This window comes from Chinchilla lanigera, unplaced genomic scaffold (assembly GCF_000276665.1).
Source record: "Chinchilla lanigera isolate Chin_1 unplaced genomic scaffold, ChiLan1.0 scaffold00052, whole genome shotgun sequence".
Taxonomy (NCBI): Eukaryota; Metazoa; Chordata; class Mammalia; order Rodentia; family Chinchillidae; genus Chinchilla; species Chinchilla lanigera.
Window position 1 is genome coordinate 2,728,425 of NW_004955453.1, and position 26,663 is coordinate 2,755,087.

Below are 26,663 nucleotides of genomic sequence, written 5' to 3' on the forward strand. Positions count from 1 at the left end.
TCTCACAGATAACACCAGCCTCCAGTTTTCCTGAGATACAGGAAGCACTCAGCCAGGTGTGTCAGTGCACTCCTCTATCCCCGCTACTCAGGAGGCTAAGGCAAGGAGGACCAAGTTTAAGGCTAGCCAAGGAGCTGAGTGACTTAGCAAGACCCTGGCTCGAAATTAGTTTTTTTAAAGGACTTTCAATGTGGCCCAAGGGTACGAGGCCCTGGATTCAGTCTCCAGGATGGGCGTCAGACACTCAGTAAGAAAGCATTTACATTTCATTTACTTAAAATCAACATGTAGTATTTTGTTATGTATTAGTGAGCTCAGCATGGCAGAGACATTAAGTGAAAGCAAAATGTGAGAAAATCTGAATTTAAAATTTAGCAGCTTTTACATCCACAGTTGTTTTCTTTTTTCTTTCCTTTCCTTTCCTTTTCTTTTGAGACAGGGTCTCGCTCTATAGTTAAGCCTGGTCTTAAAGTCACTGCGATGCCCAGGCTGGGCTGGAACTGCAGCGATTTTCCTGCCTCAGCCTCTTGAGTGCTGGGATTATAGGTGTGTGCCGCCACACCTGGTAACAGCCAGAGTTTTTGATGCGAGAGCACTTCCGTTTTCCCCTTGGAAAATGTCTGTGGGAAGGCCCTCTTACTGCCACGGTCTCCTTTACTGCGCAGCGACTGGGCCTGTGCTGTGTGGCAGCCACCATAGCAGGCCCTGAGGAGACAGGGCTGATGGCTGCCCCCGTGACAGCCCTGTTCTTTCGTGAGGCAGAGCGACCGGTGCACACAGAAAGAGACAAGAGCAACAAGCTGAGACTGAGATAACTGCTAGGGGGAAGGAGGGGGAAAGGGAAAGGAAGGAGGGAAGAAAAAAGAGAAGGGAAGGAAGGGAGGAAGCAGAAAAAAGAAAGAGGGAAGGGGAGAGGAGGGGAGGGAAAGAACCAAAACTGGAAAGAAGCGTGCAGGCAGCGTCCCACCAGCAGGTCTTCTCTGAGGAAGGAGAGAAGTTCTAAAGGAGCACTGTAGGCCGCCAGCACGAGGGCAGATGCCCCGGTCTCTGCCAGGAGCAGCTCCGTGAGTGCTAATCTCAGGCCGTGTGGACCTGGGGGGGTGTGCTCAAGGGCTTGGACTCAGGAGGTCTTCAGTGGCATTTTAAAAGCCTGTTACAGTGTGAGAACAGGGATCAAATAAGCTTGTTAAGCTATCAGACATGGCAGTGTAGTTCAGAAGTGTGAGACGTGGGAGCGCAGGTACTTCCCGACCCTGGCTCTGCCCTCTTGCAGGCGTTCCTGGCCACGTGCCTGCGGAAGCCTCTCTCCTCTACTTGGGAGACGTAGACATCTCAGAAGATGCCACACTGGTGGACCTCAAGTCTCAGGTCAGACTTCTTCCCGCCGTGGGCTTCCTGGTGATATGGCTTCTTCCAGTGAGATATTAATATATTCTTCTATTTCCTTTTCCCTCGACCACAGTCTGTTCTGATATGGCATTTGTTACATGCCATGTTCAGGGGTAAGTACTGGCAGGCAGTGCCCATGGCCCACGGGGTCCTGGCAGCTCTTCCCGCCGCTGCCCCCTGGCTCTCACTCACCCGACTGACAGGCATGCTGTGCTCGTGTTCCAGCGTACCCTTAGCGACGTACATCTTGTGTGCACTTTTATTTTTTAGGGAAACATGAAACATCTTTGTGAAGCGTTCACTTTGCCCCTTTATTTACATTGCTTTGTGCCATTGTGATTCGTGTGTTTCGTGTCAGTTTCCCATGAGGTTGGGAGCGTAGGGGCTCTCGTCTTCTTACGTATTAACATTGGTGGAGGAGGAGGGTCCCGCCCACATGGGAAGGCTTAAGTGCAACACGGAATGTGGAGGAAGCACCTTGCTGTTGTCGGACTAAAGCGAATACTGCTTCCTTTACTTAAAGGAAAAGATGTGGGGCCTGTGCCTGGCCCGCAGCTGCTGGCGTTTGGCCCCTGTGAGTCCCCGGAGCAAGTGGCTCTGTCCCCATGAGAACAAGTGGGAAGGCACTTAACCCGCATAGCACGTTGGAAGAGAAAAGTACTGTTTGTAGGTTTAAAAAATGGCTGAATATTGCCCACTGTACATGCTTCCGCCTTTTAAACACGATTAGGTGCTTAGTGTTATCTGCCCCTACAGAGCTGGAACGGGCAGCCCAGGCCTGCTGGTTGGAACCAAAGTGTTTGAAATATCTCAGAATCAAAAGTCCCGTCATGGGAGAGCGAATGTGGCCGTGGTCTTGGGGGAGCACAGGTGACAGGCGCAGAGCAGTCCCTTCTCCACCGGGACAGACTGCCCTTCTCGTTCACATTCCCACAGACTCACTCAGGGGTTGCTTCTGCCTCCGATGTTTCCGTGAAGAGACATACACACCTCCTCAGGGTTCACTTCAGAGAGGTGTTGCCGTAGCTCTTCAGAAGTAGACATTAGCACTGCGTGAGGTACCCTGCCCCTAGACGTCATCGTGCCGTGCTTCGTTCGATGTGTTTCTCTGGATGCCTTTAAAAACCAGTGGAGAAATGTCTGTTTCTTTGTCTAGGCCAGGGCCTTGCCGCTTGCCTCGGAGCTGGCTGTCCCGGGTCCAGCCCTCCTTAGAGCCTGGACAGTGGAGGACAAGCGCCCCAGCAGGCTCTTACGCGCTGAGCAGCGGCAGCTCAAGTACGTGTCCTGGGGCATATGCGGCCGTCCCTCCCCACGGCCTTCCAGAGCGGGGCAGCGAGGCGGACTGCGGGGCTCCGTCCTCTGAGTCAGGATAGCAGAGCCCGCTCCTCTGACCCCACATGAGGCCGATGGCATTTCCTCCTTCTACTTCGGGGCAGCCTCGGTTTTCCCTGTGAAAGCGAGGCTTTGTGCATCTCTCTGTGCTCCGGCCACTGTGACATTATCATAACTTAAAAGAATTTGGAGTGAAGCGGAAGTCGGGTGAGCCTCGCATTTGGGAAATGTCTGAAGCAGCTTATCCGCCTCCTGGAACTCTGAACTTGGGAGCAGCTTGGGCATTAAGTAGAGCCATTAGTTTGCTTTGCAAAGAACAGCCCGAAAGGATTCTGTCACATGACTGCATATAACACTGGAAATGTGACAGCATGGAAGTCCAGACCTGGCCAGAGGACATTTCTTCGGGAATTTGGAGTCAGACCTCCATGTTCAGGAGGGGCCCAAATAGCTAAGTACAGTAACGGCCACAGCAGGTGTTCCTGATTTTCCGCTTCTCCAGAAGCTGCCCTGTCACAGAGTAACCCTTAGCTTAAGGAAAAAGCTTAAAACTGGAAAAAAGAATTGTCACAAAAAGTAAAGGATGTATCACAGTGATGTTCTGTTTCTCTTACAATCAGGGAATATAAGCTGGGGCGGAGAGCCACGATCTGCCTGGAGCCCCTTCAGAGAGAAGAACACTTGGGGTAAGAGATTCTGCTTGAGGCGAGCTCCACACTCCGCTCCCCGTGGCCCCCAGTCTCTAGAAAACCTGAACAGCCTAAGGGGGCAGGTTCCTTCTTTTCACTGCTTCTGCAAGTAGCCTAGCAATTTGAAACAGATTGCATGCCGTGTGTATCTGCTGCCTGGAACTAATCTTCCCATCACAAGAATGAAGGAGAGTTGATTTTCTGGCACCGCACAGGACACCCTGAGGCCCCGCAGTTTTTCCAGGTCAACAGGGTGCGAGGCTGCAGTTCTTCCAGGGCGTCGGGAGAGTCTGTCACCACCCTGGGCCAAGCAGCACCCTCCCTCTGCCGCAGCCTGCAGCCTGCCGTCCTTCTCCTCCTCCTCCTCACCTGACATGCCGCGCGCCTGCTCATCTGTTCACTCTTACCTCTCTCCCACTCGAGAACATAAGCCGTGAGAGAGCAGGTGCTTTGTTCACGGTGTTTTTGCAGCAGTGCATTCGTAATGCAAACTGTGTATCCAGGGGTGGTTTCCTGAAGGAGGAGTCCTGCACAATGTGTAGACACTACAGCTTTAAAATAAACAGTTAGGGCTCAGGAGGTGCTCAGTGGTAGAACACTCGACTCGCATACCCAAGGCCCTGCGTTGGACCCCCAGCTCTGGAAAAACGATTAGTCAAATTCCTTTCCGGGTAAATTGCACCAGTTTCTGTTCTCAGAAGCAGAACTCATCAGTATTTAGTTCCCCCCACGCTCAAGCCAGCCTTGAGTACTTCATTGCTGAGAGGTTTTCTGAAGTGATAAATGAAATGTGTTTTCATTTTTTCCAGTGCTTTGATTGCTCGTAAGGTTGGACATGTTTTATAAAGGCTAATAAACATTTGTATTTTGTGATTGTGAATAAATTGTCACATCTGTTTTGCCTGTTTTTGTAACAGGCTCAGAAAAACTCTCATGGAATTTGTACACCCTCTTGCATACCAGCTTAGACCCGTGTCGTATTCATTGTACACACAGTGTCTTTTTTATATAAGTTGTGCCCTTTCGCCAAAAAGCCTAGGTGCTGGGCCCCAGCCCTTCGCTCGCCCCCTGGCTCCTCTGTCCTTGGCCCACCTGCAGGGCACTCTCGCCTGACCCCAGGGAGGCTTCTAGAACCCCCTCCACGTCCTCCTCCGGCCTCAGCCCCTGCACACTGCTCCTGCAGCTGCTCACGGGGCCACGCCTGCTGAGCCGGGGCTGGCACCCCCGGGAGTCCCATCTTTCAGACGCCGCTTCGCTGGCCACAGCCTCGCGCTCCCTCCGCGCACTTCCCTTCTGGTGCCCTATTCTTCCATCACGTCGCACCAGAGTAACAGCATTACAGCATTCAAAATCACTCGTCTTGCCGCCCTTCCTGCCATGCATTCCTACTGTAATTCTCATCTGTGTGCTGTAACAGTGCCTAGAGAGCCAGCTTTTTCTCCCACCCTTCTGAATTCCCATGCTCCTCTCCCCACCCCAAGACCCTCTGCCTGCTAAGGTTTCTGTCTCCAGCCTCAACTCTTCCCAATTCACAGCAAAGTTCCTCCTCGCTGGCCGCCCACAGCACCTCCGGTGTATTGCTCCTCAAGCCACGTGTGTTCCTCTGCCTCAGACCACCTTCCTCCTGCCAGCTGCCCAGCTTCCAGTTCTGCGCCTCATTTCCCAGTCGGCCGGCTCCCTGCGGCCTGGATCTGCTTCCCTTTCCCGCTCTCCTCACCCGGGCCTCTCCCTCTTCCAGGGGCTTTGTTGTGGCCCCAGGGGGATCTTCACTGTGTTTGCTCAGGGTTGTAGGAAATCAGGCAGAGAAGAAAGACTTCCCACCGGCACTGAGGATTTGTTTTTATTTTTGTTTTTTGAGATAGACTATATCTATGTAGTTTGGGCTGGCCTTGAACCCCCTATTTAGCCCAGGCTGGCAGCAGTTTTCCTGATGTGCCTTTAGTCTACATCTTCCCAGCGGATAATGATGCTGAGCATATTTTCAGTTGCTTATTTGACCTCTGTGTGTCTATTTTGATGAAATGTCTTAATGTCTCTTGGCCTCAAACTCGCGGTGATTTTCCTGCCTCTCCCAAGTGCTGAGACGACAGGCATGCTCCATCACATCTGGCCAACACTGAGGATTTAGGAGACATCCCCCCTTTAGAAGCCCAGAGGAGTCAAGGAGCATCGCCTGTCGCCCTAGCAGTTTTCATTTTGCCTTTTCCACCTTTCTGTCTTTTCCGGCGCAGCCCACAGGATGTGCTGCTGAGGACACAGATGCGCATCCCAGGGCAGAGGACCTACTCCCTGGCCGTGGACTTAGTGTGGGACACCACCCACGGCAGCACTGCTGGCGCCCTGCGGCAGAGAGTGGCCGATTCCTACGCCCTTCCCGTGGAGGAAATCGAAATTGCCAAGTACTTCCCGGAAAAGTTTGAGTGGCTTCCGATCTCCAGCTGGGTAACGTCACAGGGCCGCCCCGGGGCAGCGGGCTGGCGGGCATGCGGCTGGCGCTGGCGTTGGTCACAGTGTTTCATAGTGGTGGAGAACCTAGGAGGAACTGCAGGTGAGTTTTAAGATGTTTGATCTTCCTGTAGAACCAGCAAGTTACCAAGAAGAAAAAGAAGAAAAAGCAAGATAATTTGCAAGGGGCACCCTATTACTTGAAAGATGGAGACACAATTGGTATTAAGGTGGGTTGTTTAACAGCCGTTTCACAGCTCAGACAAGGCAGGAGGCAAAGTGATTTTACAGACAAGCTCTATCAGGTCATCAGAATACAGATGACCGCGTTTTAGTCAGATCGTCTCAGGGAGTGGGTAAGAGAGAGTGCAGGGCAGGTCACTGGAGGAGGACAGTAGAACCAGAGAAAATTTAGACCAGTTGGGTTTGTGACCATAAGTATAAAAATCTAAATAAAATACTAGCAAACAAAACTGGCAAGTACATTTTTAAAAATACTTCTGTGTGAGCCAGGCATGGTGGCACCTGCCTGTAACCCCAGTATATGGGAGGCTGAGACAGGAGGATCACTGAAAGTTCAAGGCCAGCCTGGAATACTGTATTTCCCCAACAAGAAGGCTAGGTCTTATATTAATTTTTGCCCCAACGGATACAGTAGGGCTTATTTACAGGGGATGGCTCATTTTCTCATGTATGACAATTTATATTTATTCATGTCCAACAATCTGCTTAAATACAGTCGTGTCTTCTTCTGCAGTATTGTCATAACTCTCCAAACCCCAAATTCTAGCCCAGATTTTTTTGTGGTTCCTGTAGAACCACTGGCCCAGTCGCTGATGCCCAGCAATAGAGCTCTCCTTCAGTGAGCTCTGCTTGTCCATGTAGCTGCTTGGAGAGCCGTGACCTTAGTCACTACAAGTGCATGTTCTCGTGCACTGTCCGCGCTCCTGGCTTACAATCAGTGAGTCCCCCTCCTCTGCTTACACAGGTGTCTGCCTCTCAGCCAAAGGCACCTGCGTGGGTATTTACAAATGCTTAGTTATAAATTATAGTATCATTGTTTTAAGTACTAATGTCAATATTATTTCTGTTTTATTACATGTTAATACTACTTTACAATTCCGTTGTGTGTCCATCGTGTGTTGCAGTTTATGTATGAAATATGTCCATCTGGCTGATGGGGCTTATTTTGGGAGTAGGCCTTATATTACAAACATCCTAAAAAGTCAGGCTGGGGATTATTTTCCAGTGAGGTCTTATTTTCAGGGAAATACGGTACATAGCAAGAGCCTGTTCCAAAAAAAATTTTTAATGTTCTACCCCACAGCAGAGTTTATGTAAGGAATGCAAGGATAACAGTCCAAATATATCATATAAAGTAATAGCCTCTCACCTCCCTAGAATGGGTATCTACTGCCGTCACCCCTGCTCTGTTCGCAGCTTCTCAGCTCTAAGAGGTGTAGCGTGCGCAGCTGACTGGGACAGAAACTGTTTATCGGGGGGCTGATGGACTGCAGGACTCCGGGTCGGCAGAGACACTCCGCGGGGCTGCCCGCCTGTGGGGCAGGCAGCCGAGGTCACCGAGGGTCAGGACGTCTCGGCTCCTAGAGCTAACGTGCCACAGTCTGCACTTCAGAAGGTGGCCGCTGCCCCGGAAGCCCTCGGATGTGACCCCTCCTGCCCGCTCCTTCCTCGGGGTCATTAATCAAAACCAGGACTGAGCAGCCGGCCCGCGCCCCTCTGAATTCCGCCTTCCTCGGAGGCGCGCAGGCGCAGCGGCTGGGGACACGCCTGCGTCTGGGCGGTCCCGCCCCGGCCAGAGCGTTTGTAGTTGAAGGCCGAGGTCCAGCCCAAGCAAAACGATCCCCCTTCGAAGGCACTTCCCGCCCCCGCCCCGCTGGCTCTCATCAAGCCCTGGTGTGGCTTTGAGCATGTGTTAACCTAACGTATACTTTGAGTATTTGCTGTTGCTAATTCAGGTCTTGAACTGTCTCTTTCTTTAAGTACAGGCTGAACAGATGTCTGAAAACATTGCTCATTAATTATTTTGAAATGTAGAATCTCCTGCTTGATGACGACGAGGATTTCAGTACAATCAGAGATGACATTGGAAAAGAAAAACTGAAGCAGCTGGCGCTGGGGAAAAGGCATAGGTAATTCTGAGGGCTGGCGCTCAAATGCAGCGACCTCCGGGGCTCCCTGACCTTCTGTGACCCCGCTTGTGCGTGGGTCCCAGCTCCGTGCTCTGCACGCACCTCACAGGCTGCTGCTGCCGCCTTTCGGTCCTGTCGCTGGCTTCCCGAAGGGCCGTCTGCTCACCTCAGGGCTTCACCCGTCCTCTCCTTCCACATGCGGCCTTACTCAGTGCCTGGGCTTTTGGTTCAGAAATCGACCCTCTGAGCCCACGTCGCACTGGCTGCATCACCTCGGCACCCGTCCGCGCTCCTGGGGCCCTGAGCCACGCTCCCCCAGGGCCGCTCCGCACCGCCGACCCCTCCTCCAGCACAGCCCCCAGCCCCCCACCTGTGCACACTCACCCAGCCTCCCCTCTGAGCTGTGGCTCCCTGAACCCTCCGGGCCGCTCCTGGCCCCAAGGCCTGGCACTCAGCTCGGGAGTTCAATTCCCCAGGCGCCACCCCCTGCCACCCTGTAGGAGCCCTGGTGGCCTCAGGGCCCCCTCGCAGTCCCCCAGTGCTCACCCCTTGTGCTCCACTGCTTCGGCCTGGGGTGGGGCTAGGGGTTCTCTGTTACCCAGCCGGGCCCTGCTCACCTCCCAGTCTCCTTTGCCTTCAACATGTTGGGTACCCGTGTGGCAAGCGCAAGAGCCTCCGCAGGCCACAGAGCATGGAGGTGGCAGGCCCTGAGGCCAGCAGGGCAGGTCCTCCTGGTGTGGTCTGAGACCTTTAGGGCTTTGCGGTGGGGAGCGGTGTAACCCGATGCATGGTTTGAAAGATCACCTTTTCTGCTGGGTGGTGCAAGTTTCAGAGAGAAGAGCGGAACCGGGGACTGGCAAGACTGACACTTCGGTAAGGGTGACGGGTGGTGGCAGTAGGGGGACGATCTAGAATGTAGGCCGAGCTCAGCGTTGGCCTCTTCCTCAGCTGCCCCTCGGTCTGCTCAGGCAGCAGCATGCTGGGCGTGTGCGCACCCTTCGGCCCTCCCCCCGGGGAGCTGCAGACACAGTCCAGTCATCCGGGCCGCTGTCTTCTCTCTCCGCATCTCCTCCTCCAGGGCTCTGTCCTCGGGACCCCACCCTGTCCCACCCACCTTGGCCTGGTCAGCCCTTCCCCAGGAGAGATGAGTCCTTGCCCCATTCCCAGCTCTGCACCTTGCAAGACCAGGCGCCCTGCAGTAGCCTGGATGGCAGGGATCACAGCTCTGCTGCCTTGGGGTCTCCCAAGTCAGACCCTCCGTATGTCAGCACCCCCGGCACACACACTCAAGTACGGAGATGCAGCCGTCCTCCGGGGCTCTCCCCTGCTTCTGTCAGAGCCCAAGGTATCAACTGGGCTGTTGGTTTGGGCCATCCAAGTTTCCAGGCCCTGTCACCTTCACTCCAGGTCAAACCTGTCACTTGTATTTAAGTGTCGGCACTCATTTTAAAATGAGCGCTGCTGTCCCTGAAACCCCCACACGTAATATCAAAGCAGTCCTGTCCTCACCAGCCCCAGGATCAGCCAGCTGACCCGGTATTGCTTTCCATTTATTTCCATTTCATGTCTGTTTTAGAGAATTGTAGCAAGATGCTTCCAAATTCAAAAGCCATGAAGGAGCTTACTGTGAAGTCTGTACCCCTCCCTCATCAGCCTGCCCTTTAGGGAGTGTCACTGCACGTCCTCTCGGGGAGCGCGGGCACTTCCTGCTGGTGCCTGCTGCCCTGGGCCCAGGGTCCCTCACTCAGCTGACTCGGCCGTGCTGACGTGGGCGTATGCGAAGGAAGTATTTGTGGGAGCAGAATGGCTGCTCAGAGGGTGTAGCTGTTGTTAATTTTGGAAACATAATTGTAAGTAAAAAGACAACCAGCCAGAGACAGAGGTCGGAGTGTGAACAGACAGTTCACCGGGAAGGAAGTACAAAAAACGTTCTACCAGCCTGGCACAGTGGCAACACCCCTATAATCCCGGCTCCTCGAGAGGCTGAGGTAGGAAGATGGTGAGTTCAAGGCCAGCCTGGGCAACTTAGTGAGAAGCCTCTCCAGTGGGTCAGTTCTCCCTGGGCTCAGTCCCCGTAGTGCAAAAGCGAAAGTTCAGTCAAATCCATCCGTCATAAAATGTGTGTAAATTCAAGCTACCTTGAGAAAAACACCACTCACCAGCACTGCTGCAGTAAGGCCAGGCAGGGTGCAGCAACCCCAGGGGTAGCGCCCCCTGCTGGCGGCCGTGGGCCTGGACCATGCACCTCCCAGGGCACAGCCCCCCAGACAAACCAGAAGCCAGGCAGCTCCTGTGTGGGCGGGCAAGGGTGAACAGGGGGCTCTTTCTCTGGGGCACAGAAGCAGCCTTCGTCGTCACGGGTGCGCCCAACTGTCCGGTTCGTGCCGAATGTCCAGTTCAGAGGGAGGAAGGGTCACTCTGCCCTCTCCAGCAGGCCACGAAAGACCTGAGTCGGACAGGCTTGGGGTCCTCTGTGAGGGGGTCTGGAAATCCTTGCCCAGTCCAAACGCGAGTCCTGCAGCCCCTCTGACGTGGGTTCATTTCCAGCCCCTGGGCCGGGGGACCTGTGACTGCGAGTCAGTGCTGGCCTCTGTCTCCACAGCCGGGAAGCCCTTCGAGCGCAGAACGGTGACGTCCTCTCCAGCGCTGGGCCACGCGCTCGGCCCCGGGGACCAGAAGCCTCTCTGTCCATCCACGTGGGGAGCTTCAGATAGCCCCGCAGCCAGACCTGCCCTGGCACCGGCTCCTTGACGTGGCCCTGTGGGTTTGTGGCCGGATGCGCTCGAACCCAGGCAAGCGCACACCGCACTCAGCTCTGCACCCTCCGCACGGTGCCGCCGGCGCCCGCCTCGCACCAGCCCGCCCGGCCTCCTTCCGCCACGCTCACGGCTCGCTGCGTGCCACGCGCCTGCCGTGGACAGCACACTCACGCTCAGCCGACTGCCGAGGGAGCCGCGCGCAACGCGGGTCCCTCCCACTCGACCCACGCGGCAGCGCCTGTGCCGACGGCCCTGAGAGCCGGGTCTGCCTTCCGCCGGCGGCCCGCTCACGGGTGCCGGTTCCTCCCAGCCGAGTTAGTCTGAGTCAGGTGACGGCCGCTGAGGAGGGCTCCGTCTGAGCTCAGAACGGCCTCACGGCCGCCTCAGTGCCACGGCCTCTCCTGTCGGGAAGGAGGCCCAGGAGGCAGGGCGGGCGCAGAGAGCGGCCACAGCCACGGCCGCTGTCAGGACTGGCTGAGCTGGGTTCCTGAGCAGCCACGTTCCAGTAGGTGAGAAAATAAAGGCTAAGGGTCTTTTCCAACTTGTACTTACGACCGACACAGCCCCAGTGTTCCTGAGCCGACTTTGGACACTGGGAAGGTTAACGTGGCGTGAGCCTCCAGAGACGGGCCGCGGCCGGCGCTGGCTGTCGGCGGCTGTCACCCCACCCCTCGGCCCGGCCTTCCTAACACGGCGCCGCGGCGCGGAGAGGGGGAGCCGCGCTGGCTCGGCACCCAGCCGTGCCGCGACGTCCTGCTGTGTCGGGGCACCTTCCGATGGCGCTGGCCTCCGAGGCCGCCCTTCGCCCCGTCCTCCTCCCGTGCACCTGGGAGGCACTGGCGGGACCCGTCCGCACACTGCCCGCGTGGGTGCCACGGCCTGCGCTGCACGCTGCCGGGCGTCGCCACCGCACCTCCCGGGGCAGGACGCCCAGTGAATCGCAAGCTCTGAAGGGACCAGCCCAGCGAGGGCCGTGGCCTCGGAGTCCCTCCGCGGCCCGCCCTGGCCTGCCTTTTTCCTGTGGGGGACAGCGCAGGGTAAGCACGGAGCAGGCGGTAAGATTTCATGGAAGAAAAACCACCTGTAAAGGTGTCGAGGTGCTCAGTTTCTCTCACGCCGGCTGCGCTCGGGCTCGGCGCACGGTTCGCGCGTAGCGACGCCGGGCTGCCCCGCCCTGGGGTAGCGGAAAGCGGTCCCGACTCCGGCAGAGGCGTGCCGAAGACCTACGCTGTGCTCCTCATCCTGCTAGGGCCCCGCCTGGCTACGGGGCACAGCCGCGGGAAGTGGACTGTTCGGCTGTGACACACAGCTGGCCGGAACAGTGGCTTGGCGGGCGCAGGCGTCCCCGAGGGACCGAGGTGGCGCCCCTTCACCCTCTCTGGACGCCTGGAGGCCGAGGCAGGCAAGCCCTACCTCATCCTGCTCCTCACGTCCCCGCCACAGCACAGCTGTCACAGGGCTCAACAAGCCGCACAGCGCGAGGCCGGGGCTGTTCGTTCTGGGCAGAGACGGGGGCACCGCGGGGTGAGGACCGCAGTGCGACCCCGCCCGGCTCCCTCGGCTTAATCCTGCGCACCAGACCCTGTATCCTGAGGAAGACAAGGGCTTTCTGTTTTGTTTTGCAGCCACCAACCATTTGACCTATTTTCAGAACAGATGAAAAACAACTGAATTCAGTTAAGCAGCATTTTATGTCAGAGCACAAAAAATAATGCCAAGGACTCTGACCGTGGAAGATCAAAAACAGGCTCATTTTATTATACACAGAAGGACGTATGTACAGCTCTCCAACGGACTATGTACACATCCACAGAGGCCTCTGCGGCCAGGTGGTCACCGTATAAATTAGCATTATAAATACGAGGGGGCGCCCACCGGGCCACGAAACCTCTTCTCCGGGACCGCAGGGGCCCTCCCTCCAAGACGGGACTGCAGCGCCCTGGACTCCAGGACACCGGCCTGCGACGCTACCGGGGGCGCGGGGCCGGCACGGGCCGTGGGGGCCTACCGCCACCTGGCCGCTCCCCGCACCGCCTGCGCTGGGCCTTTCACTTCTGACTTAAGCTTTTTACATAAACTGCGTCTCAGAAACTGGCAACACTGATTTTAAACAACACCCCTGACCCAAACCCAGGGCTTTCCAAGAGGACATGGAGGACTTGGGGTGGCCTTAGTGCCACGTCCCCTCCTCACCTAAGTTTCAGCTTGCTCTGACTGGGCCAGCAGGCACCAGGCGCACTGACTTCTGTCACCCCAGTGAGCCACTCCTGGGTGGGGACAGCCACACGCAGGGTCAGTGCAAGTACGTCCACCTCAGACTCCTTCGGTAGGTGGCCCGGCCCACGTGCACGCAAGGACGGGCGGCTGCACAGGGGGAATCTGGCCTGGGCACACAGGGTGGGAAATGCGGCGTCTGGCTCCCAGTTGCCAGGCTAGAAGGACGCCATCGGGACACCCCAAAGCCATCCAGGTCTACACCCAGCCCTGCGGGCACCTCTGGACAAAGCCCTTAGCAGCTCCCTACCCAGCTTGTCCATGTCACATGGGGTGACTCAACTGAAGGGCTGCAGCAGTGCTAGTGCCACTGTCCTCTGCGGAGCCGTGACCTGGCAGCCCTCCTCACACCTATGGAGCCCCACAGGACAAAGCCCTTCCCGGTGCTGTGAACGGCCTGAGGGGCGGGGAAAGGCAGGAAGCGGCATGAGGGGCACCCCAGGCACCGGCACCACCATCCGCCGGCACAGTCCGCCCTGTGGGGGACAAGCTGGCACCTGGGACTGGTGCGGGGCAGGAGCAGCGTGGGCCCCGAGTCGAGTCCCCACAGACACCGCAGGGACACCAGGTCTGACAGCAGCAAACAGGAAGCCACCACAGGCCCACAGATTCTAAGCCTGGAAACCCGCTTGCTCTCCACGGAAGTACAGAAGCCACCAAACCCACCCCACTTATCCCCCCACGCTGCTCTGCAGTGTCCTGCGGAACAGAAGAGCTGCCCCTTGCACAGCACGGGAGGACCCAGCCCTGAGCGGAGGAGAGGCTCATCTGCCAGGAGTGGGGCTGCCACCCACGTTCTCAGGAAGGAGGACGCTTTCCTTCTCTTCAGAGGCGACTAAAACAGGACAGGAAGCACATCCAGGACACTTTCAACCCAGGAAAGTGCAGGAGCTGAGTTTAACAACCCGAGGAACAAACAGGACAATAGCAGTGGGCTGCCTTGCGGGGCTGCCGTGGAGAACCACGGGTGGCTGTCAGGCACCGAATGGCTGTCAGGCATTCTGGCGTGGGGCCGCTGCGGGCTGTGCCTAGTCACGCTTCCGAGAGCCAGGAGGGTGGAGGTGATGCCACCCGATGTGACCAACCAAGGACATGTGGCAAGGAGCCCCACAGGACAACCAGTTTCTACAGAGTACATGGTGCACCGGGGCCGAACCTCACATGATCCTGTGGCCCCCGGCACAGGTTGGTTAAAAGTCCAGAGTGGGCAATGCTGCTTGCGCCCCGACTCCGAGCTGGGAAAGGTGGCGTTTCCAAGGTAGCTGTGTTGTTGGTATGTTTGAGACCAGAGCTGTTAGGAACGAGAATCAGAGAGGCTTCCTGTCACCATCAAAGGGAGTAGCACCATGAGAAAGGCGGGGGCATCGGCCCAGGCCTCAGTCGCAGGAGGGGCGGGGGATGCAGACGGAGAAGGCGGAGGCTAGGCCTCGGTGGCAGGGGTGCTGCGGCTCAGCTCCTTGATCCCGCACAGGATCCTCTTCATGTGGCCCACCTTGGTCACACCGAGGTCCTGCAACAGAAAACAGCCACTGTGGATGCCGCAGAGGTGCAGGCCCGGGGCTCCGCTCTGCAACAGGCCGGCCGCCGACAGGCCCTCCCTGTGGGCTCCCGGACACAGATGAGAGTGAAAAGGACATCAGGAGACGAGATGGAAATGGCAAAGTGACAGTCACGCAGGCACCCAACACACTTCCTGGGCACTATGAAGTCACTGCTGTGAACAAAGACAGTCCCAAAGGACAAAGCTAGAACAGAGGCCTGGAGCAAGCGGGGGGCAGGTGGCCTCAAGGAGTCACCGTCCAGAAGACGCAGCCAGAAGGGCCCTGCTGTGACCTCCTCCCTGCTCCTCGCGGAGCGAGGTGGTGCGGGTGCTGCGTGGGGCAGTGGACAAAGCCACACGTGATGGGCTTTAGGACCCGCGCCGGAACTCACCCTGCTGCCGTGAGCCCAGGGCTCCGAGCCTGGCACAGTGGCTGATGCTGAGCAGTCACTCAACCCGGCTAAGAAAACCAAGGCTTCCCCCCAACTGGGTCAGCCCGTCCCCTGGCTTGGCTGTGCCAGGTGGAGCCACTGCTGCCAAGAGCCAAGCCGCGGCCACCATCACCCGAGGTGCACACAGAGGTCCGAGGAGGATGGCGAACACTGCGGCGCCGGGGCGTGGCCGGGTGGGGAAGCGGGAGGAGGAGTGTGTGCAAGGCCTGCGCGGGGCCGGGAGACGCCTGTGAAGTACCTTGAGGTCCCTCCGCTCCAGGTGCAGGAGCTCGGAGCCCCGGATGTCGTGTCGCGTGAAGATGTCCTTATACTCACAGAGACTGAGGTGCTCCAGCCAGGCAGCAACCTCCTCTGTCCCCCAGAGGTGAACTGTCGGAGACGGAAAAGCACGAGTGCAGTGAGTGCCCAGAGCCCAGCGTGAGGCAGGCGGCAGGCGGCACCCCAGACACCGGCAGCGGGCAGCAGCTGAACACGGCGGCGGCAGCACCCTTGCCCCAAAGCCAGCACCCGCCACCCAGCCACAGGCAGCGTCTCCAGCCATGCACAAGAGACGGGTGCAAGCCGCAGCGGTGCTGGAATCTGCCCGCCAGGGGGCCGCCAGCCTTCTGCACACCTCCATGCCAAGAGGAACTGAACACCGCCCTCTGCACGGGGGCATCTCAGTGTGGCTAGAGCCAGCATTTCCTCTTGTTCTAGAGGAGCGCACCTCACTGCTGGGCCACAGCATGAAGGGAGACATGCAGAGCCAATTTCACACAGAACCACGTTAACCCAAACCCAACTTCCGGACAAACGTGCAAAGAAAAATCGAAAGGGGGCTGGCCTGAGTGGCAACACAGCCACCCCACACCAGGCTGAGGGCCGCCGGCCCTGGAAGAGCTGACAGGGCTCGGGCCAAGCCCTCAGGCAGATTGTAAGGCCCAATTACGGAGCCGGAGAAAGGGGGCCTTGCGTGCCATTTTCTGATCATCACCCACGATCACTGGTGGCCTGGATTCCTGGATTAGGGCCCTTGATCAACGATCAGGGAAACAGGCGTGAGCCGCCCGAGAGAGGGAGCAGGCACAGTCTAGTCCAGAGTGTCGCGTCTCCAAGTCTGTCTTGTCACCTCTGCTCTCCTCCTCCCACCTAGAAACCCCTGAGGCAAGGTGGGCAGATGGCCCCGCGGCCCACGCGGTCTCCACAGAGAGTGCAACTGAGCAGGGTGTGACGGAGGTCAGCACCCAGGGGGACACAAGCGCGGGTGTGGTTCGGCGCAACGGACGGTACGGCCTGTGACTGGAGGTGACCGCACGAGGACCTGGAGGGCAGGGGGAGCAGGGCCAGGAGAGAGCGGTACCCGGGCCTCCGAGGCTGCTGTGAGCCTCTCTGTTCTTGTTGTTCTTCTCCTTTTTAAACTTGGTCACCAGGCGGAATTTCCCACTGCGGCTGCGCTTAGAGAGCTCCAGCATCACGTGCTGTCGAGGAGAGACACGGTGAGAGCCCGCTCCGCCCCGCTCTCGTCCCCACCTCGGCCGTCCTCACGGGTCTGACTCCCGATTTGCTCTTGGATGAACGGCTCGCATTAATGCCTTTCAACCGTGGTTTAAAAGTGATTATGGTATCTACTTTTAATTGTACTTTCTTCCCTTTATAACACAGGCATTTCTCATGTGATTAAAATTTTCTGGTATTTTTAATGTCTGTGTATGCCATTATATGGAGATTCCTAGAACACGTGGCTTAGCCAGTGTCCCGGCGTTTGTTAGGCTTTCCTGCCAGCTCTCCATTTCGCATTCCTTCCTAAGGGCCGCGCTCCCTAAGTTTGGGGGCGGGGGGACGGACAGCAACAAGGGACCCAGGCCTTGCTTCTGGCAGCCAGCCCGGGGAGCCTCACTGTGCGATGTGCTACTTACTCAACAGATACCCAAATAAAGCCCAAGAGTAAAAGCTGAAGAAGAAAGTAGCAAGCAAGCAGACCTAAAGCTGGAAACAGTACTTACGGATGCAAGGGGCCACTGGGTAAGAACAGAACCTATGTGCACCTGACGTGAGCTTAAAATACATAAAGCCAAACTACACATAGCGAGCCCAAAAGCACCAAGGGTGTTGCTCGGAGGCAGAGGGCTTGCCTGCCAGTGACCAATCCCCAGGAGGAAGGGAGGGGCAGAGGAAGTAAATTAGAGGAATCTTTAATCCTGGTGTAGAAAACCAATAGGGACTCAGCAGTGTAAGCAACACAGCTGCACACAAGGTAACTGCCTGTGGGCTGGAGAGGGTCTCAAATTTCAAAGGATGAGCACACAGACAACTGTATTAGAGCACAGTGACATCAAACTAAAAATAAGGTGATGTACAAAAAAAACCTACACACTAGAAAAAACTTTTGAAGAACTCATTTAGATGCCTATTTGGCAGTTTTATGACTCTATATAACAACGGTACATTTTCTAACATAAAGTGACCCTTTTTCCTACTGTCTTAGATATGCAGTTTTTCTTTTCCTCATGTACTTCAGGCCGAGCGTCAACTCACAGTAATCCTCCTGCCTCAGCCTCCCAACTGCTGAGGTTACAGGTGTGTGTGCCACTTGTGGCTACAGTTCTACTTCTATATTATATACAGATGGTCCCCAATTTAGGATGGTCAGACTGAAAATTTTTCCACTCTGCCATGGCATATTCATACAGCAATTCTGTTTTCACTTTCAGTACGGTATTCAATTAGTTTCACGAGCTGTTGCACACTTTATTCTGAAACAGACTATGTTAGGTAGCGCAGGTTAACTTAGTGTTCTCAGCACCTTAAGGCAGACGCGGCTGAGCTACGTGGTAGGTCAGCTGTATCAGATGCAATTACAATCTACAGTGTGTTTACTGGGGACAGAATCCCATTGTAAGAGGAGGAACACAGCATATCATTACTTTAGATTTTCTAAAATTGTGTTTTCTTAGAATTGTTTTATTCCTAATCTTCCTGTGTTGAAAGGTTTTTGGCATCTGACTGTTTCAGTTGTACTAGGGATTGAAGCCAGGGCCTCCATACTAAGCTACATCCCCAGTCCTTCTTTTCTTTTGAGACAGGGTCTCGCTAAGTCGTTAAGGTGCCCAGGCTCGGCTCAAACTTGCAACTGTCCAGGCAGTATTTACCAGGGGTACACACTGCGACTGGCCGCACCTTCGCCGCCTGCACCCAGGCCAACCCTGCAGCTGTGTTCCACGCACACCGGCGCCGGGGCTCACTTTCAAGCCCAACCTAGCTCCTTCCTGTGTCTGCTTCTAGCCTCCCCCTGCCCGGAGGCACACTGTAACAGAGGCCTCAGGAAGGCACAGGGGGCTCGAGACCGAAGCACACCAAACGCGCACGGCGCCCAAACCCACGTACCTCCTCGTCCCCGGGCTCCGCAGGCTGGCAGAGCCAGGGCATATCCGCCAGCTTCCTGAGCTGCCGGTCCATCTCGGCGAGGGCAGCCCCAAGGCGCTCCTTCTGTGGGGGGTCCAGCTGCTGCTCCATGAAGAAAAAAAACCCAGCTGTTGACTGTAGTCGGGCCCAGGTCAGCGAAGCCCGGGCGGGTGGGGAGCTGTGCCACTCAGAACACCAAGCAAAACTCCCCAGCAACAAAGCCACGGCGAGGGGCCAGGCCCAGCAGAGCGGCCACACGCCGCAGGGCCGCCCTGCCGCTCCCACCGTGGACTCCTGGTCGTGCAGGGGCCTGGGCCGCACACCTGTGCCAAGCGCAGCCATGCTGGAGGCAGCACCGGTGGCAGCTCTGGCATTTGGGGTCAGCACGATGTTTGCAGGGAGGAACAGCAAAGGTGACACTAGAGGTCTCTAGTGAGGGCTCTCCGTGTCCTCGCGCCAAGGAGGACAGGCAGGCCGCCGCCCCATCTTGCCCTCTGCAACTGAGCCCACCCTCCAGGATCGTCCAGCCAGCCCATTCCGCAGGGCCAAGTGGGGGACAGGTGACACTGCAGCACTCGGAGAGCACAGGCGGCTGAGGCAGAGGTACCTTTCCGTCCACCCGAGGACACGCCACCACAGAGTGTGCCACCAGCCCCCTCAGGCAGACCAGGGGACCTTGAGGACCCTCTTTAAGGCTGGGCTCCCTGGACCACACGGTGCTGTCCTCCATGTGCAGGGCCCTGGCGGCGGTCAGCACGGCCCCCGCAGGCGCTTACCAGGGCCATCTTCCCGGCCAGCAGCAGCTCCGTCTCGCTGCGCAGGGCTCTGACATTGGCGACCATTTCCTGGACGAAGCCGCAGTTCAGCCCCTGCAGGGAACCGAAACAGACACCGTGTGGAGGCCGAGGCTGAGGAGGAGGGGCAGCCAGACTGAAGAGACCAGGTACCTCCGCAGCTCTGGCCTTGCCGTACACGCGGTCCATGGCCTTGGAGCTGGCGTTCACAGCGTGGGCGAGTTCCTGTTCCACGGCGCGGTGGGACTGGGCTATTTCCCGGATGCTACATGGAGAGAGAAATGCAGGTGTCAGGGTGAGGGACACACGGAACCGCAGGGACAGGGGCAGGGGCAGGGCCAGCAGGCCAGGGTGGGGCCAGCCCCAGTCCCAGCTCCTGGCACAGGATGGCCCTGCAGTCACCTCCCCCTCAACAGCAGACAGCGGAGGCCTGGAAGGCCAATCTGATGTCAAAATCCAGGCCTTCGGAGGGGAGTGTAGAGTGAGGGCCGGCAGCCAAGCGGGCAGGCCCACTGCAGAGCCTGCAGTGATGCCCAGGCCCCACATGGCCCTCCTGGACAGCATGGGCCCTGCTCTGAGACGGGGACCGTCCTGGCCACGGCCAAGGAACAGCCCTTGTGTGGCAGACAGCGCGGCCAGAGCCGGGCAGAGGGGCAACTCTGAGTGGAGAGGAGCACTGGGCAGGCAGGTAGCTTCCCAGACTGCCTAGGCCTGCCAGGGACAGGGCGGGAGGAGCTGACATGACCTGCCCGGTGACCGACAGGGCAGAAAAGGGGGAGCAGGATGTGCTCTGGAGGAGGCCACCAGCGGCAGCACTCACCGCTATGGAGGGAGGCGGCATAGCAAGGAGGCAGGAGCCAGGCCGGGGACGGGACACCCGCACCTGCCACCACCAGGCAGGAGCCTGGGAAGGGCACAGAGCGGCAGGCGCAGGCCTGAGGACCCGGCACCCCGAGGCAGGGCAGGGGAGGAAGCCTGAAGACATGGGAAGGGGCAGCCAAGAGCCCTGGGCCTGGGAGAGTGCAGCACAGGAGGAGAGGAACTCGGCGATCACAAGGGCCGGAGGGCGGCGGGTGGGAGCGGCCACACGGCCTGGGACGTGACAGCACGGAGCACTGTGCCACCAGGGCCACGGCAGGACCAGGTGTCCGAGGCAGGACAGAGAAGCAAGTGCCTGTGCAGCACCTGTTTCTACTGAAGGCACGGTGGAGACGCGGTCAGGGTGTCCTGACAAAGCCAGCCGGGCTTTACGGTCTGTGAGTGGCCCTGAGGCTGTGGGCAGACCTCTAGCCACCTCTGAGGACCGGGGCCGTAGAAACGCCACACAGAGCCCAGAGAAGCCGCGGAGGAGACAGGGCCCACCTGTGGATGAGGACCCCTGCCGCCTGGCCAAACTGGTCCATCTGCATGGCCTCCTCCTCGGACAGGATCTCGGGGTGCAGTGAGAAGGAGGGCGGGCGGGGCAGCTCGCACTTCTGCTTGTCCTCCCAGGACTTCAGCGTGTTCTCGAAGGCCTGGGTGCGAGAGCCCAGGGTCATGCTTCTTAGCGTGCTGCAGAGGGCGCCAGGCAGCCACTCACAGCTGGGGAACAGGCGCGGCCTTCAAGGCGCCCTAGCAGCTTCACCCTTGCATCTTAAAGCAAAGCATGAAGTGCTGTGGCTCCTCTTCCGTGAGCACAAAGGTGAGCACTGCAGCTCAGCTCAGCCTGGCCCAACCCCTACACAGCTGTCCTTTGCTGTTCGGTTTTTTGAGATGGTCTTACTATGCAGTTCAGGACAGTCTCACACTCACAGCCATCCTCCTGCCTCAGCCTCCCAGGTGCTAGAATTACAGGTGTGAGCCGTGTGCCTGGTAGGACAGCCATCCTTACCCTATCTCTGGTCAGCGTCTGTGCCCGGTTCTTGTGGACAATCCGAATATACCCTGGCGGCTGGATCCAGGCCTCTCCGTCTACCTGCACAGGGACGCCCTCGTCGCCCAGGATGGAAATCTTCACCGTGCGACACTGCACAGACACCACAGCCGTCAGCTGTGCGCCAGCCACGCCTCCAGGGCTGCACAGCACTGGAGGGACATTGTGCCCACAGCCCCGGGGCTGCTGTCCCCTGTCCCACCCTGGCTGGTGCAGGCGGCCTTGGCGTGCAGATGTGGCATCAGCACCCAAGGGCCCTGTCAGATGCCAGCACCTCCAGAACGAACCCAAGAGGTGGAAGTCCTGTTTCTGTTTTCATCAGGAATATTGCCAAAACCAAAAATGTGATCTTCAAGCAGCCTCGTGCTGGAGGCAGGCAAGCGCAGGGAGGCTCCGGCCAGTCCCAGCATGAGTGCGGGCCGTGGCCCCGCCCTGGCCAGCATACTCTGAGCACCCCTTGGCAGGCAGGTGGGCCTCCGAACCTGTGCGCTGCCCTCCCGACACAAAACATCACCCACCCGCCAGAGACCGGCTCTGCCCCACGCACTGCTGGGTCCTGCCCCATCTGGGCAGAGCATCCAGTGGGACACGAGTTTGAGGAAGTTCTTTTGGGGAGTTTACTGTCACGTCCAGCCGTGGAAAGGCCCTGGGCCAGAAACGAGGGTTGTCCGGAGCCCAAGCACAAGTGTCACCTCCCCATGGGGGCCGTGCCCTGCCAGCCAATCTGGGGCTTCTAGGCCAGGCCGCCCGAGGGACCTGGCCAGACCCTGAGGACCAGGGTCAGTACCTGGGCGATACGGTGATGCTGCAGCTTAATCACACGGGACACAGCCATCTGCATGCTGCCAAACACGGCGACCACCTCCAGAATCTTGTCATCAAATGACGGGGCTGCGAAAGTCTGAAAGGGCAGCATGAGAGCTGAGCCCCATCCTCCTTGCACACCGGCACCCCAGGCGGGGCCCCCCTAGCAGGCAGAGTCACCACAGGAGGCGCAGCAGCTGCTGCTTCACATGCAGACACCCTTCTGCTGTGGCTCGGAATCCGCTGCCTGGGACTAATCCCACACCTGCCACTTCCTGGCTGGAAGCAACTTATGTTACTTAATTCCTGTCTCCTTCCATTTCCTCACTGTCAGAGGGCACAGCATGCATGCTCCTCAAGGGCCGTTAGGGGGACGCACACGCTAATGTGTGTGCAGTCTGGAATACCAGTCGGCACGCCTGCGGTCAGTGCTGACGCAGAGAAGCTATTGCTTGACTGAAAACCCCCCACGGTTCTTAGCACAATGCCAGCCTTCCTACCCAGTTCCACAAGCCCGTGCGGTCTACGCCCTGCAGCTACCGCACACCCACTGGACTTGGCTGTCAACCTTCCTCCGCAGGCTCCATGTGCCCGGCCCCTGCCAGGGCTTCACGTTCCTCCAGACCACCGATAGCCAGGCTTTTAGAGGTTCCAATGATACAAACAGCCCACTGCAGCACGCGTGCCACAGGTTCGCCACCACTGCTCTAGATGATGAGCCCGCGTGCGAAAGGCCCCGTCTACCTGGCTCCTCGGCCAGCACCCATCACGGGACAGCACCCACCCCCAGCAGCCCTTCCTGCCCACACCCGGTACGTACATCATCTTCCTTGGTGCCCCCCCAGAAGTTGGTCCCTCCGGCATAGCTGGGAATGTTGAGGACAGCAATTCCCTGAAGACTAGGGAGGGGGATCGGGCGCCCGTCACACTGAGCAGCACAGATGTGGGGAAAGATACGAGACCGGGTGTGAACACCCCCTTCTCCGGCATCCACAGCACACGCAAAGGTGGTGCAGCAGGGGCCCACAGCAGGCGTGGGCCAGCACCCACGGGTGCCGGAGCCCTCCTCACTCACCTCCAGCAAGACCTTCTGCTCCAGGTTCTTGTAGGTTCTGTGCAACAGCTCTTTGGTGCCCAGGACTCCGTACCACATCATGTTTTTGGTCCGGCTCCTAGAAACAAAATTAAGGCCTTCTCAGCTGAGAAGCCTGCGACAGCCCTGGTCGCCAACCAGGCACCCTCAGCAGGCTGGGCCAGGCCAGGCCAGGACGCTGTCCTCATCTTGCAGATGCCAGTGGAGATTTTGCTAAAGAATAACACTTTGCCAAGAACATCATCACGCCCTGAAAGGCAAATAAACCTGGCAAGAAGAGTACATCATGGACCTCTTCTGGCTACAAAATGATGCTTCCACAGAAAACATGGACAATGCAGAAAAGCACCAAGGGAAAAATAATCTTCAAATCCCAACACCTCTGTGCACCCGCCCTATCACCCTCCGCATGTACTGCGGGCAAAGAAGGCACCGTGGACAGCTGGGCGGCAAGCGCAGCCTCCCCCGCAACGGTGCCGGCACAGGGACTTCTTCGCGCACGTCTGTGTTTCTGTTTTGTTTTTTGAGGCAGGATCTTGCTATGTAGGCCAGGCTGGCCTCTAACTCAGTGATCCTCCCACCTCAGCCCCCCAAGTGCTGGGATTACAGACCTGCACCACACGCCCAGCTATTTGCATAACTTTATACCACCTGCTTCTGTCATAGGTTTATTTATTTATTTTTTTTTTCTGGTACCAGGAATCGAACTCACGACCTTGCGCTTGCCAAGCAGGCGCTCTGCCGCTGAGCTAAATCCCCAGCCCCTGTCATAGGTTTATGATGCTCATTAAAGACACACAGCCCATTCCAGGGGACCTGGTGACTGGCTTCCTGATGTCCACCTTGTGTGACTTCACCAACCCTCAGGGTGAGCCCACTGCCAAGGCAGCCTCCTGCGCCGCTTCCCGCTTCCACCCGCACCTCTGCTCCTACAGTTAGGTGCCAGGCTCCATCTCCGCCTCCTGCCTTGCATCCTGCTGCTCCTCTGCCCCACCAACTAGGAACCTGCCTCGCAGTAGAAAAAGCCTCAAGGACACAAGAGCAGGGCGCAGGAGGCAGGCCATACCCACCTGCACTTCTCGGGGTGCTCGTCCCGCTTGTTGTTAAAGTCCAGCGATATCTTCGCGTCCAGGCCGATGCCCAAGTAGTTGTTCATGACACACTTCTCCGTGTAGTACTCGCTGAGAAGGCGAGTTTAAACCAATTACCACAGCCAGCATGGCAAGTCTGTCTCACAGACTCCTACCATCTCTCCCTTGCGCCAAGAAGGGTACATTCTGTGTTTTCAGGGGCTGTTTTCGCTTTCTGCAGTGCAGGTGTTGGAACGCAGGGCCCAGGACCACATTCTGCTGTCGTGCTTTTGGGAACAGCTTTACTGAGGTATAGTATGTGGCCTTTTGTAACTGGCTCCTTTCCCTTATGCTTTCAAAGTTCCTCTACACTGCAGCATCTATCCAACACTGTTTATCCCATGGTATGAATATACCACACTTGCAAAAATTCATCAGCTGCCGACCATTCACGTCTCCCTGGCTGCCTGGCTCTTGACAGAGGCTCTCGGATCTCCCAGTGGGGGTGCAGGCAGGACCTCTGGGACCCAAGGTGGCTCGTTTCCTGTTCTGGGGAGCTGCCAGCCTGTTTATCACAGCTGCGCCAGCAGGGCCAGCACAGATCTCTGAGGTACAGAAACCCACTCATCTCAACTGCACATCTCAAAACCCTTCCCACAGGCCCCTAGCCCATGAAGCAATCCCCAAATTAAAAGGAGTGGCCTGAAAACAGCCATCCTAGCCCCCGCACCCGCCCCTGTGCCCGGGCCTCAGCTGGTCAGCATGGGCTACAGGGGCCCCCGGGCTTCCCTCTGGGACCGGCTAGGAAGGAGGCAGCAAGCACAGCATGTCCCTGACGTCCCCATAGAAACCCAGCAGGGAGAGGGGCTTGGGAACAGGTTGGACCAGAATTCTGCTCCACTCTGCTGTAGGAGTTTGCAGCTCATCTGAGACCCAAACACCACATGGAAGTGCTCTGAGGAAATATCTCATTCAACAGCTGGCTGAGAGCAGAGCTCAGGAACAGCACTGTTTTCTAAGCTGAAGCCCACGTGACCCTCAGTATTTTTAGGTCCTGGGAAAAGAGAGAACTGAGGAAAAGGGGGCAGGGCACCGGGGAAGGGGAGGAGACCAGGCTCAGGGGCCCAGCAGGCCGGCAACTGTGGTTGCCTAGAGCGGTCATGGCCCACCCACCCACCCGGAGCCTCGGTGCCAGCACTGTGTAGGAGGCAGACAGCGTGGCCTACCGCCCTGGGTGAAGGGGTGCAGGCCTAGTGTGGGCAGGACTCCAGTGACCCCAGAGGAGGGAAACAAAGGAAATGTCTGGACTGGGGGATCCCCAAAGACACTGCTCCCAGAGGGACTGTAGTGTTGGTCCTGCGTCCGACGGCTCAGCCCGAGGAAAGCAGAGGCCAGGCCTAAGAGCGGGCGGCTGTGTGTGCCATGGGCCAGAAGTGAAGTGCAGAGCAACACTTTCCCAAATGTGAGGAGCTCCTGGGAAGCACACAAGCCCCGCCCCAGCCCCACCATGCCGAACGGTGCGCCAGGGCACCGCCGCGCAGAGCCTGCCGTCAGCCAGCAGGAAGACAGACAGAGACTTCAGCTTCTTTAGCGTCAGCAACCGTCTCTAACAGACAAGGCTGGTTAAGTGGCTCCAAAAATATCTTCCCTCACTGCCTCACAAACTTTAGGGGAAGAAGGCCACATCCCCACAGCTGACTTTTCAGCCCTGGAACCATCACCGACCAGGATAGCAGACAGCCGCGAGGGGAGGGAGGGTCTGAGCAGGAAAGAAGCTTCAGTATGGGGCCAGCAAGTCACCAGAGCCCCACAGCTGGAGGTGACCGTGAACAAGCACAAAGCCAGCCTTCAGCAGGAGTGCAGGGGCTGCCACAAGCCTCCGGAAGTGACCTGGCAGAGAGGCCCGCCCGCCCTCTCCTTCCCACAGCTGGCTCGGGAGGTAGCCCTGTCACACCCCGTAAGCTGAGCTTGGTCTCAAGATTTCCTGAGTGGCTGACACCAAGTGGGAAGGGACCAGCTGACCCACTGCCTGACGACTGCTCCGGTCAGTTCTGAAGCCCGTTTCTTTTAACAGAGCGCACCCTCATACTCACAGGTTTTCTGGCTCAGCATTAAAGGGATCAGCATTAATCAGTAGGCGGCTGATGACTGAGCCGCCAGGCAAGGAACCAGACATCCCAGCCCGAACGCCTGCGGGAGAAGAGGAGGCCCGTGAGAACCGCAGCCACGGGTGCTGCAGAGCACTGCCGTTACACGGCTCCCCAACAGCGAATGAGCGCGACCAAGTTCTAACCGTCAGTAGGTCAACAGTCACTATCTTCCCATACTTATGGGGCAAAAATAGGTATATTGGGCACAGAGCCTAACACCTACAAGACACCTGAAAACTGTCTTCCTGGGCTCCCTGGGCAATGCTTGGGCTTTCCTGTCAGCATTTTCATGCCGTCGCAGCAGTGCTGAGGTTACGTCTATCTTTCTATAGACCTGTAAGCTCTCTGGGACAGTACCACCACTGTACCCACACCAACCCTGGACCCAGCAAAGTGACAGGCTTGGCCACTGACTGGGGGGGCACA

The 26,663-nt window shown here is 57.7% G+C and overlaps 2 protein-coding genes across 10 annotated transcripts in view; one reads left to right on the forward strand and one right to left on the reverse strand.

Moving 5' to 3' along the window:
• The window catches only part of Usp40 (ubiquitin specific peptidase 40), a 78,510-nt gene extending 67,192 nt beyond the window's left edge, over positions 1-11,318 (forward strand). For 3 of the 5 annotated variants that reach the window (XM_013519861.1, XM_013519858.1, XM_013519859.1), the window contains 7 exons: positions 1,274-1,368; positions 2,546-2,664; positions 3,342-3,407; positions 5,642-5,852; positions 5,990-6,085; positions 7,914-8,008; positions 10,611-11,318. In XM_013519861.1, coding sequence (XP_013375315.1) covers positions 1,274-1,368; positions 2,546-2,664; positions 3,342-3,407; positions 5,642-5,852; positions 5,990-6,085; positions 7,914-8,008; positions 10,611-10,722 — 794 coding nt within the window. In that variant the 3' untranslated portion in view covers positions 10,723-11,318. Of the gene's footprint in view, positions 1-1,273; positions 1,369-2,545; positions 2,665-3,341; positions 3,408-5,641; positions 5,853-5,989; positions 6,086-7,295; positions 7,884-7,913; positions 8,009-10,610 lie in introns of those variants that run through there. The other 2 variants (XM_013519860.1, XM_013519862.1) reach the window with 2 other exon arrangements.
• Positions 11,319-12,497: 1,179 nt separating this feature from the next.
• The window catches only part of Dgkd (diacylglycerol kinase, delta 130kDa), a gene marked incomplete at its 5' end in the record, with an annotated part of 61,748 nt that continues 47,582 nt past the window's right edge, over positions 12,498-26,663 (reverse strand). The window contains 13 exon segments of one of the 5 annotated variants that reach the window (XM_013519864.1): positions 12,498-14,551; positions 15,272-15,402; positions 16,373-16,490; positions 18,397-18,516; positions 19,191-19,283; positions 19,362-19,473; positions 20,571-20,722; positions 21,079-21,213; positions 21,908-22,021; positions 22,745-22,852; positions 23,000-23,096; positions 24,088-24,198; positions 26,181-26,277. In XM_013519864.1, the coding sequence (XP_013375318.1) occupies positions 14,462-14,551; positions 15,272-15,402; positions 16,373-16,490; positions 18,397-18,516; positions 19,191-19,283; positions 19,362-19,473; positions 20,571-20,722; positions 21,079-21,213; positions 21,908-22,021; positions 22,745-22,852; positions 23,000-23,096; positions 24,088-24,198; positions 26,181-26,277 (1,478 nt within the window). 5 annotated transcript variants of the gene reach the window in all.